Raw genomic sequence first — 14,613 nt, forward strand, 5'->3', positions numbered from 1 at the left:
ACAGCTGCACAGTACCACTTCTCCTGTCCTGTATGCTGAGTGTAAATCTCTTATTCCCTATATATAGACAGCTGCACAGTACCACTTCTCCTGTCCTGTATGCTGAGTGTAAATCTCTTATTCCCTATATAGACAGATGCACAGTACCACTTCTCCTGTCCTGTATGCTGAGTCTAAGTCTCTTATTCCCTATATAGACAGCTGCAGAGTACCACTTCTCCTGTCCTGTATGCTGAGTGCAAGTCTCTTATTCTCTATATATAGACAGCTGCACAGTACCACTTCTCCTGTCCTGTATGCTGAGTGTAAATCTCTTATTCCCTATATAGACAGCTGCACAGTACCACTTCTCCTGTCCTGTATGCTGAGTGTAAATCTCTTATTCCCTATATAGCCAGTTGCACAGTGTCACTTCTCCTGTCCTGTATGCTGAGTGTAAGTCTCTTATTCCCTATATATAGACAGCTGCACAGTACCACTTCTCCTGCCCTGTATGCAGAGTGTAAATCTCTTATTCCCTATATAGACAGCTGCAGAGTACCACTTCTCCTGTCCTGTATGCTGAGTGTAAGTCTCTTATTCCCTATATATAGACAGCTGCAGCGTACCACTTCACCTGTCCTGTATGATGAGTGTAAATCTCTTATTCCCTATGTAAACGGCTGCACAGTACCACTTCTCCTGTCCTGTATGCTGAGTGTAAATCTTATTCCCTATATAGACAGCTGCACAGTACCACTTCACCTGTCCTGTATGCCGAGTGTAAATCTCTTATTCCCTATGTAGACGGCTGCACAGTACCACTTCTCCTGTCCTGTATGCTGAGTGTAAGTCTCTTATTCCCTATATATAGACAGCTGCACAGTACCACTTCTCCTGTCCTGTATGCCGAGTGGAAGTCTCTTATTCCCTATATATAGGCAGCTGCACAGTACCACTTCTCCTATCCTGTATGCTTGGTGTAAGTCTTATTCCCTATATATAGACGGCTGCACAGTACCACTTCTCCTGTCCTGTATGCTAAGTGTAAATCTCTTATTCCCTATATATAGACAGCTGCACAGTGACACTTCTCCTGTCCTGTATGCTGATTGTAAATCTCTTATTCCCTATATATAGACAGCTGCACAGTACCACTTCTCCTGTCCTGTATGCTGAGTGTAAATCTCTTATTCCCTATATAGACAGATGCACAGTACCACTTCTCCTGTCCTGTATGCTGAGTCTAAGTCTCTTATTCCCTATATAGACAGCTGCAGAGTACCACTTCTCCTGTCCTGTATGCTGAGTGCGTCTCTTATTCCCTATATATAGACAGCTGCACAGTACCACTTCTCCTGTCCTGTATGCTGAGTGTAAATCTCTTATTCCCTATATATAGACAGCTGCACAGTACCACTACTCCTGTCCTGTATGCTGAGTGTAAATCTCTTATTCCCTATATAGACAGCTGCACAGTACCACTTCTCCTGTCCTGTATGCTGAGTGTAAATCTCTTATTCCCTATATATAGACAGCTGCACAGTACCACTACTCCTGTCCTGTATGCTGAGTGTAAATCTCTTATTCCCTATATATAGACAGCTGCACAGTACCACTTCTCCTGTCCTGTATGCTGAGTGCAAGTCTCTTATTCCCTATATATAGACAGCTGCACAGTACCACTTCTCCTGTCCTGTATGCTGAGTGTAAGTCTCTTATTCCCTATATAGACAGCTGCAGAGTACCACTTCTCCTGTCCTGTATGCTGAGTGCAAGTCTCTTATTCCCTATATATAGACAGCTGCACAGTACCACTTCTCCTGTCCTGTATGCTGAGTGTAAATCTCTTTTCTCTGACGTCCTAGTGGATGCTGGGACTTCCGTAAGGACCATGGGGAGTAGCGGCTCCGCAGGAGACTGGGCACAAAGTAAAAGCTTTAGGACTAGCTGGTGTGCACTGGCTCCTCCCCCTATGACCCTCCTCCAAGCCTCAGTTAAGATTTTGTGCCCGGCCGAGAAGGGTGCAATCTAGGTGGCTCTCCTGAGCTGCTTAGAGTAAAAGTATACTTAGGTTTTTTTATTTTCAGTGAGTCCTGCTGGCAACAGGCTCACTGCAGCGCGGGACTAAGGGGAGAAGAAGCGAACTCACCTGCGTGCAGAGTGGATTGGGCTTCTTAGGCTACTGGACATTAGCTCCAGAGGGACGATCACAGGCCCAGCTATGGATGGGTCCCAGAGCCGCGCCGCCGGCCCCCTTACAGAGCCAGAAGAGCGAAGAGGTCCGGAGAAAGCGGCGGCAGAAGACGTTCCTGTCTTCAGATAAGGTAGCGCACAGCACTGCAGCTGTGCGCCATTGCTCTCAGCACACTTCACACTCCGGTCACTGAGGGTGCAGGGCGCTGGGGGGGAGCGCCCTGAGACGCAATAAAACTTGATAAAAACCTTATGTGGCTAAAGCAATGCATCACATATAGCTCCTGGGCTATATGGATGCATTTAACCCCTGCCAGTTTTCCAGAAAAAAGCGGGAGAAAAGGCCGCCGTGAAGGGGGCGGAGCCTATCTCCTCAGCACACAAGCGCCATTTTTTTTCACAGCTCCGCTGGAAGGAAGGCTCCCTGACTCTCCCCTGCAGACTACACTACAGAAACAGGGTAAAACAAGAGAGGGGGGCACTATTGGCAGCTAATATATAATACAGCAGCTATAAAGGGAGTAACACTTATATAAGGTTATCCCTGAATATATATATAGCGCTCTGGTGTGTGCTGGCAAACTCTCCCTCTGTCTCCCCAAAGGGCTCGTGGGGTCCTGTCCTCTATCAGAGCATTCCCTGTGTGTGTGCTGTGTGTCGGTACGATTGTGTCGACATGTATGAGGAGGAAAATGATGTGGAAGCAGAGCAATTGCCTGTGTTAGTGATGTCACCCCCTAGGGAGTCGACAACTGACTGGATGGTTGTATTTAAAGAATTACGTGACAATGTCAGCACTTTGCAAAAAAAAAAACTATTGACGACATGAGACAGCCGGCAAATCAGTTAGTGCCTATTCAGGCGTCTCAGACACCGTCAGGGGTGCTAAAACGCCCGTTACCTCAGATGGTCGACACAGACCCAGACACGGATACTGAATCCAGTGTCGACGGTGAGGAAACGAACGTAATGTCCAGTAGGGCCACACGTTACATGATCACGGCGATGAAGGAGGCATTGAACATTTCTGACACTACAAGTACCACAAAAAAGGGGTATTATGTGGGGTGTGAAAAAACTACCAGTTATTTTTCCTGAATCAGATGAATTAAATGAGGTGTGTGATGAAGCGTGGGTTTCCACCGATAAAAAACTGCTGATTTCTAACAAATTATTGGCACTATACCCTTTCCCGCCAGAGGTTAGGGCACGTTGGGAAACACCCCCTTGGGTTGGTAAGGCGCTCACACGCTTATCAAAACAAGTGGCGTTACCGTCTCCTGATACGGCCGCCCTCAAGGAACCAGCTGATAGAAGGCTGGAAAATATCCTAAAAGGTATATACACACATACTGGTGTTATACTGCGACCAGCAATCGCCTCAGCCTGGATGTGCAGCGCTGGAGTGGCTTGGTCGGATTCCCTGCCTGAAAATATTGATACCCTGGATAGGGACAGTATATTATTAACTATAGAGCATTTAAAGGATGCATTACTATATATGCGTGATGCACAGAGGGATATTTGTACCCTGGCATCAAGAGTGAGTGCGATGTCCATTTCTGCCAGAAGGGCGTTATGGACGAGACAGTGGTCAGGTGATGCAGATTCCAAACGACATATGGAAGTATTGCCGTATAAAGGGGAGGAGTTATTTGGGGTCGGTCTATCAGACCTGGTGGCCACGGCAACGGCTGGAAAGTCCACCTTTTTACCCCAGGTCACCTCTCAGCAGAAAAAGACACCGTCTTTTCAAACTCAGTCCTTTCGTTCCCATAAGAACAAGCGGGCAAAAGGCCACTCATTTCTGCCCCGGGGCAGAGGAAGAGGAAAAAGACTGCACCAGGCAGCCTCTTCCCAGGAGCAGAAGCCCTCCCCCGCTTCTGCCAAGTCTTCAGCATGACGCTGGGGCTTTACAAGCGGACTCAGGCACGGTGGGGGCCCGTCTCAAAAATTTCAACGCGCAGTGGGCTCACTCGCAAGTGGACCCCTGGATCCTGCAGGTAGTATCACAGGGGTACAAATTGGAATTCGAGACGTCTCCCCCTCGAAGATTCCTGAAGTCTGCTCTACCAACGTCTCCCTCCGACAGGGAGGCAGTATTGGAAGCTATTCACAAGCTGTATTCCCAGCAGGTGATAATCAAGGTACCCCTCCTACAACAGGGAAAGGGGTATTATTCCACGCTGTTTGTGGTACCGAAGCCGGACGGCTCGGTGAGACCAATTTTAAATCTAAAATCCTTGAACACTTACATAAAAAGGTTCAAGTTCAAGATGGAGTCACTCAGAGCAGTGATAGCGAATCTGGAAGAAGGGGACTATATGGTGTCCCTGGACATAAAGGATGCTTACCTCCATGTCCCAATCTTCCCTTCTCACCAAGGGTACCTCAGGTTTGTGGTACAAGACTGTCATTATCAGTTTCAGACGCTGCCGTTTGGATTGTCCACGGCACCCCGGGTCTTTACCAAGGTAATGGCCGAAATGATGATTCTTCTTCGAAGAAAAGGCGTCTTAATTATCCCTTACTTGGACGATCTCCTGATAAGGGTAAAGTCCAGGGAACAGTTAGAGTTCGGAGTAGCACTGTCTCAGGTAGTGTTACGTCAGCACGGATGGATTCTAAATATTCCAAAATCGCAGCTGATTCCAACAACACGTCTACTGTTCCTGGGGATGATTCTGGACACAGTCCAGAAAAAGGTGTTTCTCCCGGAGGAGAAGGCCAGGGAGTTATCCGAGCTAGTCAGGAACCTCCTAAAACCAGGCCAGGTGTCAGTGCATCAATGCACGAGAGTCCTGGGAAAAATGGTGGCTTCTTACGAAGCGATTCCATTCGAAAGATTCCATGCAAGAACGTTTCAGTGGGATCTGCTGGACAAATGGTCCGGATCGCATCTTCAGATGCATCAGCGGATTACCCTATCTCCAAGGACAAGGGTGTCCCTCCTGTGGTGGTTACAGAGTGCTCATCTTCTAGAGGGCCGCAGATTCGACATTCAGGATTGGATGCTGGTGACCACGGATGCCAGCCCGAGAGGCTGGGGAGCAGTCACACAGGGAAGAAATTTCCAGGGCTTGTGGTCAAGCATGGAAACGTCTCTTCACATAAATATCCTAGAGCTAAGGGCCATTTACAATGCCCTAAGTCAAGCAAGGCCTCTGCTTCAGGGTCAGTCGGTATTGATCAAATCGGACAACATCACGGCAGTCGCCCACGTCAACAGACAGGGCGGCACAAGAAGCAGGAGGGCAATGGCAGAAGCTGCAAGGATTCTCCGCTGGGCGGAAAATCATGTGGTAGCACTGTCAGCAGTGTTCATTCCGGGAGTGGACAACTGGGAAGCAGACTTCCTCAGCAGACTGGTAACACCGTGGGTGTACCAGTCGGTGTATGTGTTCCCTCCTCTGCCTCTCATACCAAAGGTACTGAGAATCATAAGAAAGAGAGGAGTAAGAACTATACTCATGGCTCCGGATTGGCCAAGAAGAACTTGGTACCCGGAACTGCAAGAGATGCTCACGGAGGATCCGTGGCCTCTACCTCTAAGAAAGGACCTGCTCCAGCAGGGACCTTGTCTGTTCCAAGACTTACCGCGGCTGCGTTTGACGGCATGGCGGTTGAACGCCGGATCCTGATGGAAAAAGGCATTCCAGATGAAGTCATCCCTACCCTGATAAAAGCCAGGAAGGATGTAACCGCGAAACATTATCACCGCATTTGGCGAAAATATGTTGCGTGGTGTGAGGCCAAGAAGGCCCCTACACAGGAATTTCAACTGGGTCGTTTCTTACATTTCCTGCAAGCAGGACTGTCTATGGGCCTAAAATTAGGATCCATTAAGGTTCAAATTTCGGCCCTGTCGATCTTCTTCCAGATAGAACTGGCTTCAGTGCCTGAAGTTCAGACGTTTGTCAAGGGGGTACTGCATATACAGCCTCCTTTTGTGCCACCAGTGGCACCTTGGGATCTCAATGTAGTTTTAGGGTTCCTAAAATCACATTGGTTTGAACCACTCACCACTGTGGACTTGAAATATCTCACATGGAAAGTGGTAATGCTGTTAGCCCTGGCTTCAGCCAGGCGTGTCTCAGAATTGGCGGCTTTATCATATAAAAGCCCTTACCTAATTTTTCATTCAGACAGGGCAGAATTGAGGACTCGTCCTCAATTTCTCCCTAAGGTGGTTTCAGCGTTTTACATGAACCAACCTATTGTGGTACCTGCGGCTACTAGGGACTTGGAGGACTCCAAGTTACTGGACGTAGTCAGGGCCCTGAAAATATATGTTTCCAGGACGGCTGGAGTCAGAAAATCTGACTCGCTGTTTATCCTGTATGCACCCAACAAGCTGGGTGCTCCTGCTTCTAAGCAGACTATTGCTCGTTGGATTTGTAGTACAATTCAGCTTGCACATTCTGTGGCAGGACTGCCACAGCCAAAATCTGTAAATGCCCATTCCACAAGGAAAGTGGGCTCATCTTGGGCGGCTGCCCGAGGGGTCTCGGCTTTACAACTTTGCCGAGCAGCTACTTGGTCAGGGGCAAACACGTTTGCAAAAATTTTACAAATTCGATACCCTGGCTGAGGAGGACCTGGAGTTCTCTCATTCGGTGCTGCAGAGTCATCCGCACTCTCCCGCCCGTTTGGGAGCTTTGGTATAATCCCCATGGTCCTTACGGAAGTCCCAGCATCCACTAGGACGTCAGAGAAAATAAGAATTTACTTACCGATAATTCTATTTCTCGTAGTCCGTAGTGGATGCTGGGCGCCCATCCCAAGTGCGGATTGTCTGCAATACTTGTATATAGTTATTGTTACAAAAAATCGTGTTGTTTATTGTTGTGAGACATCTTTTTAGAGGCTCCTAAGTTTTATCATACTGTTAACTGGGTTCAGATCACAAGTTGTACGGTGTGATTGGTGTGGCTGGTATGAGTCTTACCCGGGATTCAAAATCCTTCCTTATTGTGTACGCTCGTCCGGGCACAGTATCCTAACTGAGGCTTGGAGGAGGGTCATAGGGGGAGGAGCCAGTGCACACCAGCTAGTCCTAAAGCTTTTACTTTGTGCCCAGTCTCCTGCGGAGCCGCTATTCCCCATGGTCCTTACGGAAGTCCCAGCATCCACTACGGACTACGAGAAATAGAATTATCGGTAAGTAAATTCTTATTATTCCCTATATATAGACAGCTGCACAGTACCACTTCTCCTGTCCTGTATGCCGAGTGTAAATCTCTTATTCCCTATATAGACAGCTGCAGAGTACCACTACTCCTGTCCTGTATGCTGAGTGTAAATCTCTTATTCCCTATATATAGACAGCTGCACAGTACCACTTCTCCTGTCCTGTATGCTGAGTGCAAGTCTCTTATTCCCTATATAGACAGCTGCACAGTACCACTTCTCCTGTCCTGTATGCCGAGTGTAAATCTCTTATTCCCTATATATAGACAGCTGCACAGTACCACTTCTCCTGTCCTGTATGCTGAGTGCAAGTCTCTTATTCCCTATATAGACAGCTGCACAGTACCACTTCTCCTGTCCTGTATGCTGAGTGTAAATCTCTTATTCCCTATATAGACAGCTGCACAGTACCACTTCTCCTGTCCTGTATGCTGAGTGTAAATCTCTTATTCCCTATATAGCCAGTTGCACAGTGTCACTTCTCCTGTCCTGTATGCTGAGTGTAAATCTCTTATTCCCTGTATATAGACAGCTGCACAGTACCACTTCTCCTGCCCTGTATGCAGAGTGTAAATCTCTTATTCCCTATATAGACAGCTGCAGAGTACCACTTCTCCTGTCCTGTATGCTGAGTGTAAGTCTCTTATTCCCTATATATAGACAGCTGCAGAGTACCACTTCACCTGTCCTGTATGCTGAGTGTAAATCTCTTATTCCCTATGTAGACGGCTGCACAGTACCACTTCTCCTGTCCTGTATGCTGAGTGTAAATCTTATTCCCTATATAGACAGCTGCACAGTACCACTTCACCTGTCCTGTATGCTGAGTGTAAATCTCTTATTCCCTATGTAGACGGCTGCACAGTACCACTTCTCCTGTCCTGTATGCTGAGTGTAAGTCTCTTATTCCCTATATATAGACGGCTGCACAGTACCACTTCTCCTGTCCTGTATGCTGAGTGTAAATCTCTTATTCCCTATATATAGACAGCTGCACAGTACCACTTCTCCTATCCTGTATGCTGAGTGTAAGTCTCTTATTCCCTATAGACAGCTGCACAGTACCACCTCTCCTGTCCTGTATGCCGAGTGTCTCTTATTCCCTATATATAGACGGCTGCACAGTACCACTTCTCCTGTCCTGTATGCTGAGTGTAAGTCTCTTATTCCCTATAGACAGCTGCACAGTACCACCTCTCCTGTCCTGTATGCCGAGTGTCTCTTATTCCCTATATATAGACAGCTGCACAGTACCACTTCTCCTGTCCTGTATGCTGAGTGTAAATCTTATTCCCTATGTAGACGGCTGCACAGTACCACTTCTCCTGTCCTGTATGCTGAGTGTAAATCTCTTATTCCCTATATATAGACAGCTGCACAGTACCACTTCTCCTGTCCTGTATGCTGAGTGTAAATCTCTTATTCCCTATATATAGACAGCTGCACAGTGCCAGTTCTCCTGTCCTGTATGCCGAGTGTAAATCTCTTATTCCCTATATAGACAGATGCACAGTACCACTTCTCCTGTCCTGTATGCTGAGTGTAAGTCTCTTATTCCCTATATATAGACAGCTGCACAGTGCCAGTTCTCCTGTCCTGTATGCTGAGTGTAAGTCTCTTATTCCCTATATATAGACAGCTGCACAGTACCACTTCTCCTGTCCTGTATGCAGAGTGTAAGTCTCTTATTCCCTATATAGACAGCTGCACAGTACCAATTCTCCTGTCCCGTATGCTGAGTGTAAATCTCTTATTCCCTATATATAGACAGTTGCACAGTACCACTTCTCCTGTCCTGTATGCCGAGTGTAAATCTCTTATTCCCTATATATAGACAGCTGCACAGTACCACTTCTCCTGTCCTGTATGCTGAGTGTAAGTCTCTTATTCCCTATATATAGACAGCTGCACAGTACCACTTCTCCTGTATGCTGAGTGTAAGTCTCTTATTCCCTGTATATAGACAGCTGCACAGTACCACTTCTCCTGTCCTGTATGCTGAGTGTAAATCTCTTATTCCCTATATATAGACAGCTGCACAGTACCACTTCTCCTGTCCTGTATGCTGAGTGTAAGTCTCTTATTCCCTATATATAGACAGCTGCACAGTGCCAGTTCTCCTGTCCTGTATGCTGAGTGTAAGTCTCTTATTCCCTATATATAGACAGCTGCACAGTACCACTTCTCCTGTCCTGTATGCAGAGTGTAAGTCTCTTATTCCCTATATAGACAGCTGCACAGTACCAATTCTCCTGTCCCGTATGCTGAGTGTAAATCTCTTATTCCCTATATATAGACAGTTGCACAGTACCACTTCTCCTGTCCTGTATGCCGAGTGTAAATCTCTTATTCCCTATATATAGACAGCTGCACAGTACCACTTCTCCTGTCCTGTATGCTGAGTGTAAGTCTCTTATTCCCTATATATAGACAGCTGCACAGTACCACTTCTCCTGTATGCTGAGTGTAAGTCTCTTATTCCCTGTATATAGACAGCTGCACAGTACCACTTCTCCTGTCCTGTATGCTGAGTGTAAATCTCTTATTCCCTATATATAGACAGCTGCACAGTACCACTTCTCCTGTCCTGTATGCTGAGTGTAAGTCTCTTATTCCCTATATATAGACAGCTGCACAGTGCCAGTTCTCCTGTCCTGTATGCTGAGTGTAAGTCTCTTATTCCCTATATATAGACAGCTGCAGAGTACCACTTCACCTGTCCTGTATGCTGAGTGTAAATCTCTTATTCCCTATGTAGACGGCTGCACAGTACCACTTCTCCTGTCCTGTATGCTGAGTGTAAATCTTATTCCCTATATAGACAGCTGCACAGTACCACTTCACCTGTCCTGTATGCTGAGTGTAAATCTCTTATTCCCTATGTAGACGGCTGCACAGTACCACTTCTCCTGTCCTGTATGCTGAGTGTAAGTCTCTTATTCCCTATATATAGACGGCTGCACAGTACCACTTCTCCTATCCTGTATGCTGAGTGTAAGTCTCTTATTCCCTATAGACAGCTGCACAGTACCACCTCTCCTGTCCTGTATGCCGAGTGTCTCTTATTCCCTATATATAGACGGCTGCACAGTACCACTTCTCCTGTCCTGTATGCTGAGTGTAAGTCTCTTATTCCCTATAGACAGCTGCACAGTACCACCTCTCCTGTCCTGTATGCCGAGTGTCTCTTATTCCCTATATATAGACAGCTGCACAGTACCACTTCTCCTGTCCTGTATGCTAAGTGTAAATCTCTTATTCCCTATGTAGACGGCTGCACAGTACCACTTCTCCTGTCCTGTATGCTGAGTGTAAATCTCTTATTCCTTATATATAGACAGCTGCACAGTGCCAGTTCTCCTGTCCTGTATGCTGTGTAAGTCTCTTATTCCCTATATATAGACAGCTGCACAGTACCACTTCTCCTGTCCCGTATGCTGAGTGTAAATCTCTTATTCCCTATATATAGACAGTTGCACAGTACCACTTCTCCTGTCCTGTATGCCGAGTGTAAATCTCTTATTCCCTATATATAGACAGCTGCACAGTGCCAGTTCTCCTGTCCTGTATGCCGAGTGTAAGTCTCTTATTCCCTATATATAGACAGCTGCACAGTGCCAGTTCTCCTGTCCTGTATGCTGTGTAAGTCTCTTATTCCCTATATATAGACAGCTGCACAGTACCACTTCTCCTGTCCCGTATGCTGAGTGTAAATCTCTTATTCCCTATATATAGACAGTTGCACAGTACCACTTCTCCTGTCCTGTATGCCGAGTGTAAATCTCTTATTCCCTATATATAGACAGCTGCACAGTACCACTTCTCCTGTCCTGTATGCTGAGTGTAAATCTCTTATTCCCTATATATAGACAGTTGCACAGTACCACTTCTCCTGTCCTGTATGCCGAGTGTAAATCTCTTATTCCCTATATATAGACAGCTGCACAGTACCACTTCTCCTGTCCTGTATGCTGAGTGTAAGTCTCTTATTCCCTATATATAGACAGCTGCACAGTACCACTTCTCCTGTCCTGTATGCTGAGTGTAAGTCTCTTATTCCCTATATATAGACAGCTGCACAGTACCACTTCTCCTGTCCTGTATGCTGAGTGTAAATCTCTTATTCCCTATATATAGACAGCTGCACAGTACCACTTCTCCTGTCCTGTATGCTGAGTGTAAGTCTCTTATTCCCTATATATAGACAGCTGCACAGTGCCAGTTCTCCTGTCCTGTATGCTGAGTGTAAATCTCTTATTCCCTATATATAGACAGCTGCACAGTACCACTTCGCCTGCCCTGTATGCAGAGTGTAAATCTCTTATTCCCTATATAGACAGCTGCAGAGTACCACTTCACCTGTCCTGTATGCTGAGTGTAAGTCTCTTATTCCCTATATAGACAGCTGCACAGTACCACTTCTCCTGTCTTGTATGCTGAGTGTAAGTCTCTTATTCCCTATATATAGACAGCTGCACAGTACCACTTCTCCTGTCCTGTATGCTGAGTGTAAATCTCGTATTCCCTATATATAGACAGCTGCACAGTACTACTTCACCTGTCCTGTATGCTGAGTGTAAGTCTCTTATTCCCTATATATAGACAGCTGCACAGTGCCAGTTCTCCTGTCCTGTATGCTGAGTGTAGGTCTCTTATTCCCTATATATAGACAGCTGCACAGTACCCACTTCTCCTGCCCTGTATGCAGAGTGTAAATCTCTTATTCCCTATATAGACAGCTGCAGAGTACCACTTCACCTGTCCTGTATGCTGAGTGCAAATCTCTTATTCCCTATGTAGACGGCTGCACAGTACCACTTCTCCTGTCCTGTATGCTGAGTGTAAACCTCTTATTCCCTATATAGACAGCTGCACAGTACCACTTCTCCTGTCCTGTATGCTGAGTGTAAGTCTCTTATTCCCTATATATAGACAGCTGCACAGTACCACTTCTCCTGTCCTGTATGCCGAGTGTAAGTCACTTATTCCCTATATATAGGCAGCTGCACAGTACCACTTCTCCTGTCCTGTATGCTTGGTGTAAGTCTTATTCCCTATATATAGACTGCTGCACAGTACCACTTCTCGTGCCCTGTATGCTGAGTGTAAGTCTCTTATTCCCTATAGACAGCTGCACAGTACCACCTCTCCTGTCCTGTATGCCGAGTGTCTCTTATTCCCTATATATAGACAGCTGCACAGTACCACTTCTCGTGCCCTGTATGCTGAGTGTAAGTCTCTTATTCCCTATATAAAGACAGCTGCACAGTACCACTTCTCCTGTCCTGTATGCCGAGTGTAAGTCTCTTATTCCCTATATATAGACAGTTGCACAGTACCACTTCTCCCGTCCTGTATGCCGAGTGTAAGTCTCTTATTCCCTATGTATAGACAGCTGCACAGTACCACTTCTTCCGTCCTGTATGCTGAGTGTAAGTCTCTTATTCCCTGTATATAGACAGAGTGTACAGGTGCTTGGAGGGTAATCAGCTTTGGGGTAAGCAGCCTGGGGGGCAGCTTGGGAAGGGGGGGGGGGGGGGGGAAATCAGCTAGGTGGGGGTAGGTGGGGGGTATGTGTACCCTCATTGTGGGGTAAGTACTCACCCAGCAGCAGATGAGTCAGCAGGAAAGGCCCCAGGTGGTTGGTGGCGAATGAGACCTCCAGTCCCTCCTCCGTCATGCGGTACGGCAGTCCTGTAATCACATCATACACCGGTCATGCACACGTGTACATACAGTATAGCAGACATCTGCCCCTCCCCCATCTGCGTCACCCCTGTCTGCCCCTCCCCCATCTGCGTCACCCCTGTCTGCCCCTCTCCCATCTGCGTCACCACTGTCCACCCCTCCATCTGCGTCACCCCTGTCTGCCCCTCCCCCATCTGCGTCACCCGTCTGCCCCTCCCCCATCTGCGTCACCCCTGTATGTCTGCCCCTCCCACTACCCCATCTGTGTCACCCCTGTGTCTGCCCCTCCGCTGCAGAATGTAAGCTCTCACGAGCAGGGCCCTCTTCCCTCATGTGCTTTTCCTTTTCTTGCTTACACCATCTTCAATACTCCCTCCGACGGCACCAGATCCCGCGGTTCTCTGCCGCCTGATAGTCATGTCAGTGCTGTCGGCTGACGCAGCGGTGTGTACATCATCCCCTGTACGTGTCATACACTGTCCTGAACCGACTTCCTGCGCTGTGTTCTCTGTGGCTGGCGCTGCGGATCCCTGGTGGCTGCAATCACTAAACTACATACTGGTGCACACCGCCTCCTCCTGCGCCTGCATCGCGTCTGTGAGGAACATGGCGACCCCACCGGTGTAATCACTGCAGCCAGATGGTTAAAGAACAGACTGAAAAGCACTGGAAGTGACCCGGATCTGATCCCAGGCAGGGTGTCCCATCATACACACCCTGTCACTGTGTGACCCCGGGCAGGGTGCCCCATCATCCACAACCTGTCACTGTGTGACCCCGGGCAGGGAGCCCCACCATCCACATCCTGTCACTGTGTGACCCCGGGCAGGGTGCCCCATCATCCACAACCTGTCACTGTGTGACCCCGGGCAGGGAGCCCCACCATCCACATCCTGTCACTGTGTGACCCCGGGCAGGGTGTCCCATCATCCACATCCTGTCACTGTGTGACCCCGGGCAGGGTGCCCCATCATCCACATCCTGTCACTGTGTGACCCCGGGCAGGGTGTCCCACCATCCACAACCTGTCACTCTGTGACCCCGGGCAGGGTGCCCCACCATCCACACCCTGTCACTGTGTGACCCCGGGCAGGGTGTCCCATCATCCACATCCTGTCACTGTGTGACCCCGGGCAGGGTGCCCCATCATCCACATCCTGTCACTGTGTGACCCCGGGCAGGGTGCCCCACCATCCACACCCTGTCACTGTGTGACCCCGGGCAGGGTGTCCCATCATCCACATCCTGTTACTGTGTGACCCCGGGCAGGGTGTCCCACCATCCACAACCTGTCACTGTGTGACCCCGCGCAGGGTGTCCCATCATCCACATCCTGTCACTGTGTGACCCCGGGCAGGGTGCCCCATCATCCACATCCTGTTACTTTGTGACCCCGGGCAGGGTGTCCCACCATCCACATCCTGTCACTGTGTGACCCCGGGCAGGGTGTCCCACCATAAATTTATTTTAAAAATATATAAAAAAATATATATGATAATAAAACCTAACACCACATATACTGTGTAACAGGCCATGGTGGGCAATATGTTCCCGCTCGCT

The 14,613-nt window shown here is 48.0% G+C and overlaps 1 protein-coding gene across 2 annotated transcripts in view; it reads right to left on the reverse strand.

The window, feature by feature from the left end:
• The window catches only part of LOC134931805 (retinol dehydrogenase 11-like), a 109,682-nt gene that overhangs the window by 35,273 nt on the left and 59,796 nt on the right, over window positions 1-14,613 (reverse strand). For both annotated transcript variants that reach the window (XM_063925540.1, XM_063925530.1), the window contains exon 3: window positions 12,970-13,059. In XM_063925540.1, coding sequence (XP_063781610.1) covers window positions 12,970-13,059 — 90 coding nt within the window. The remainder of the gene's footprint in view (window positions 1-12,969; window positions 13,060-14,613) is intronic.

Source organism: Pseudophryne corroboree, chromosome 1, assembly GCF_028390025.1.
Source record: "Pseudophryne corroboree isolate aPseCor3 chromosome 1, aPseCor3.hap2, whole genome shotgun sequence".
Classification (NCBI taxonomy): Eukaryota; Metazoa; Chordata; class Amphibia; order Anura; family Myobatrachidae; genus Pseudophryne; species Pseudophryne corroboree.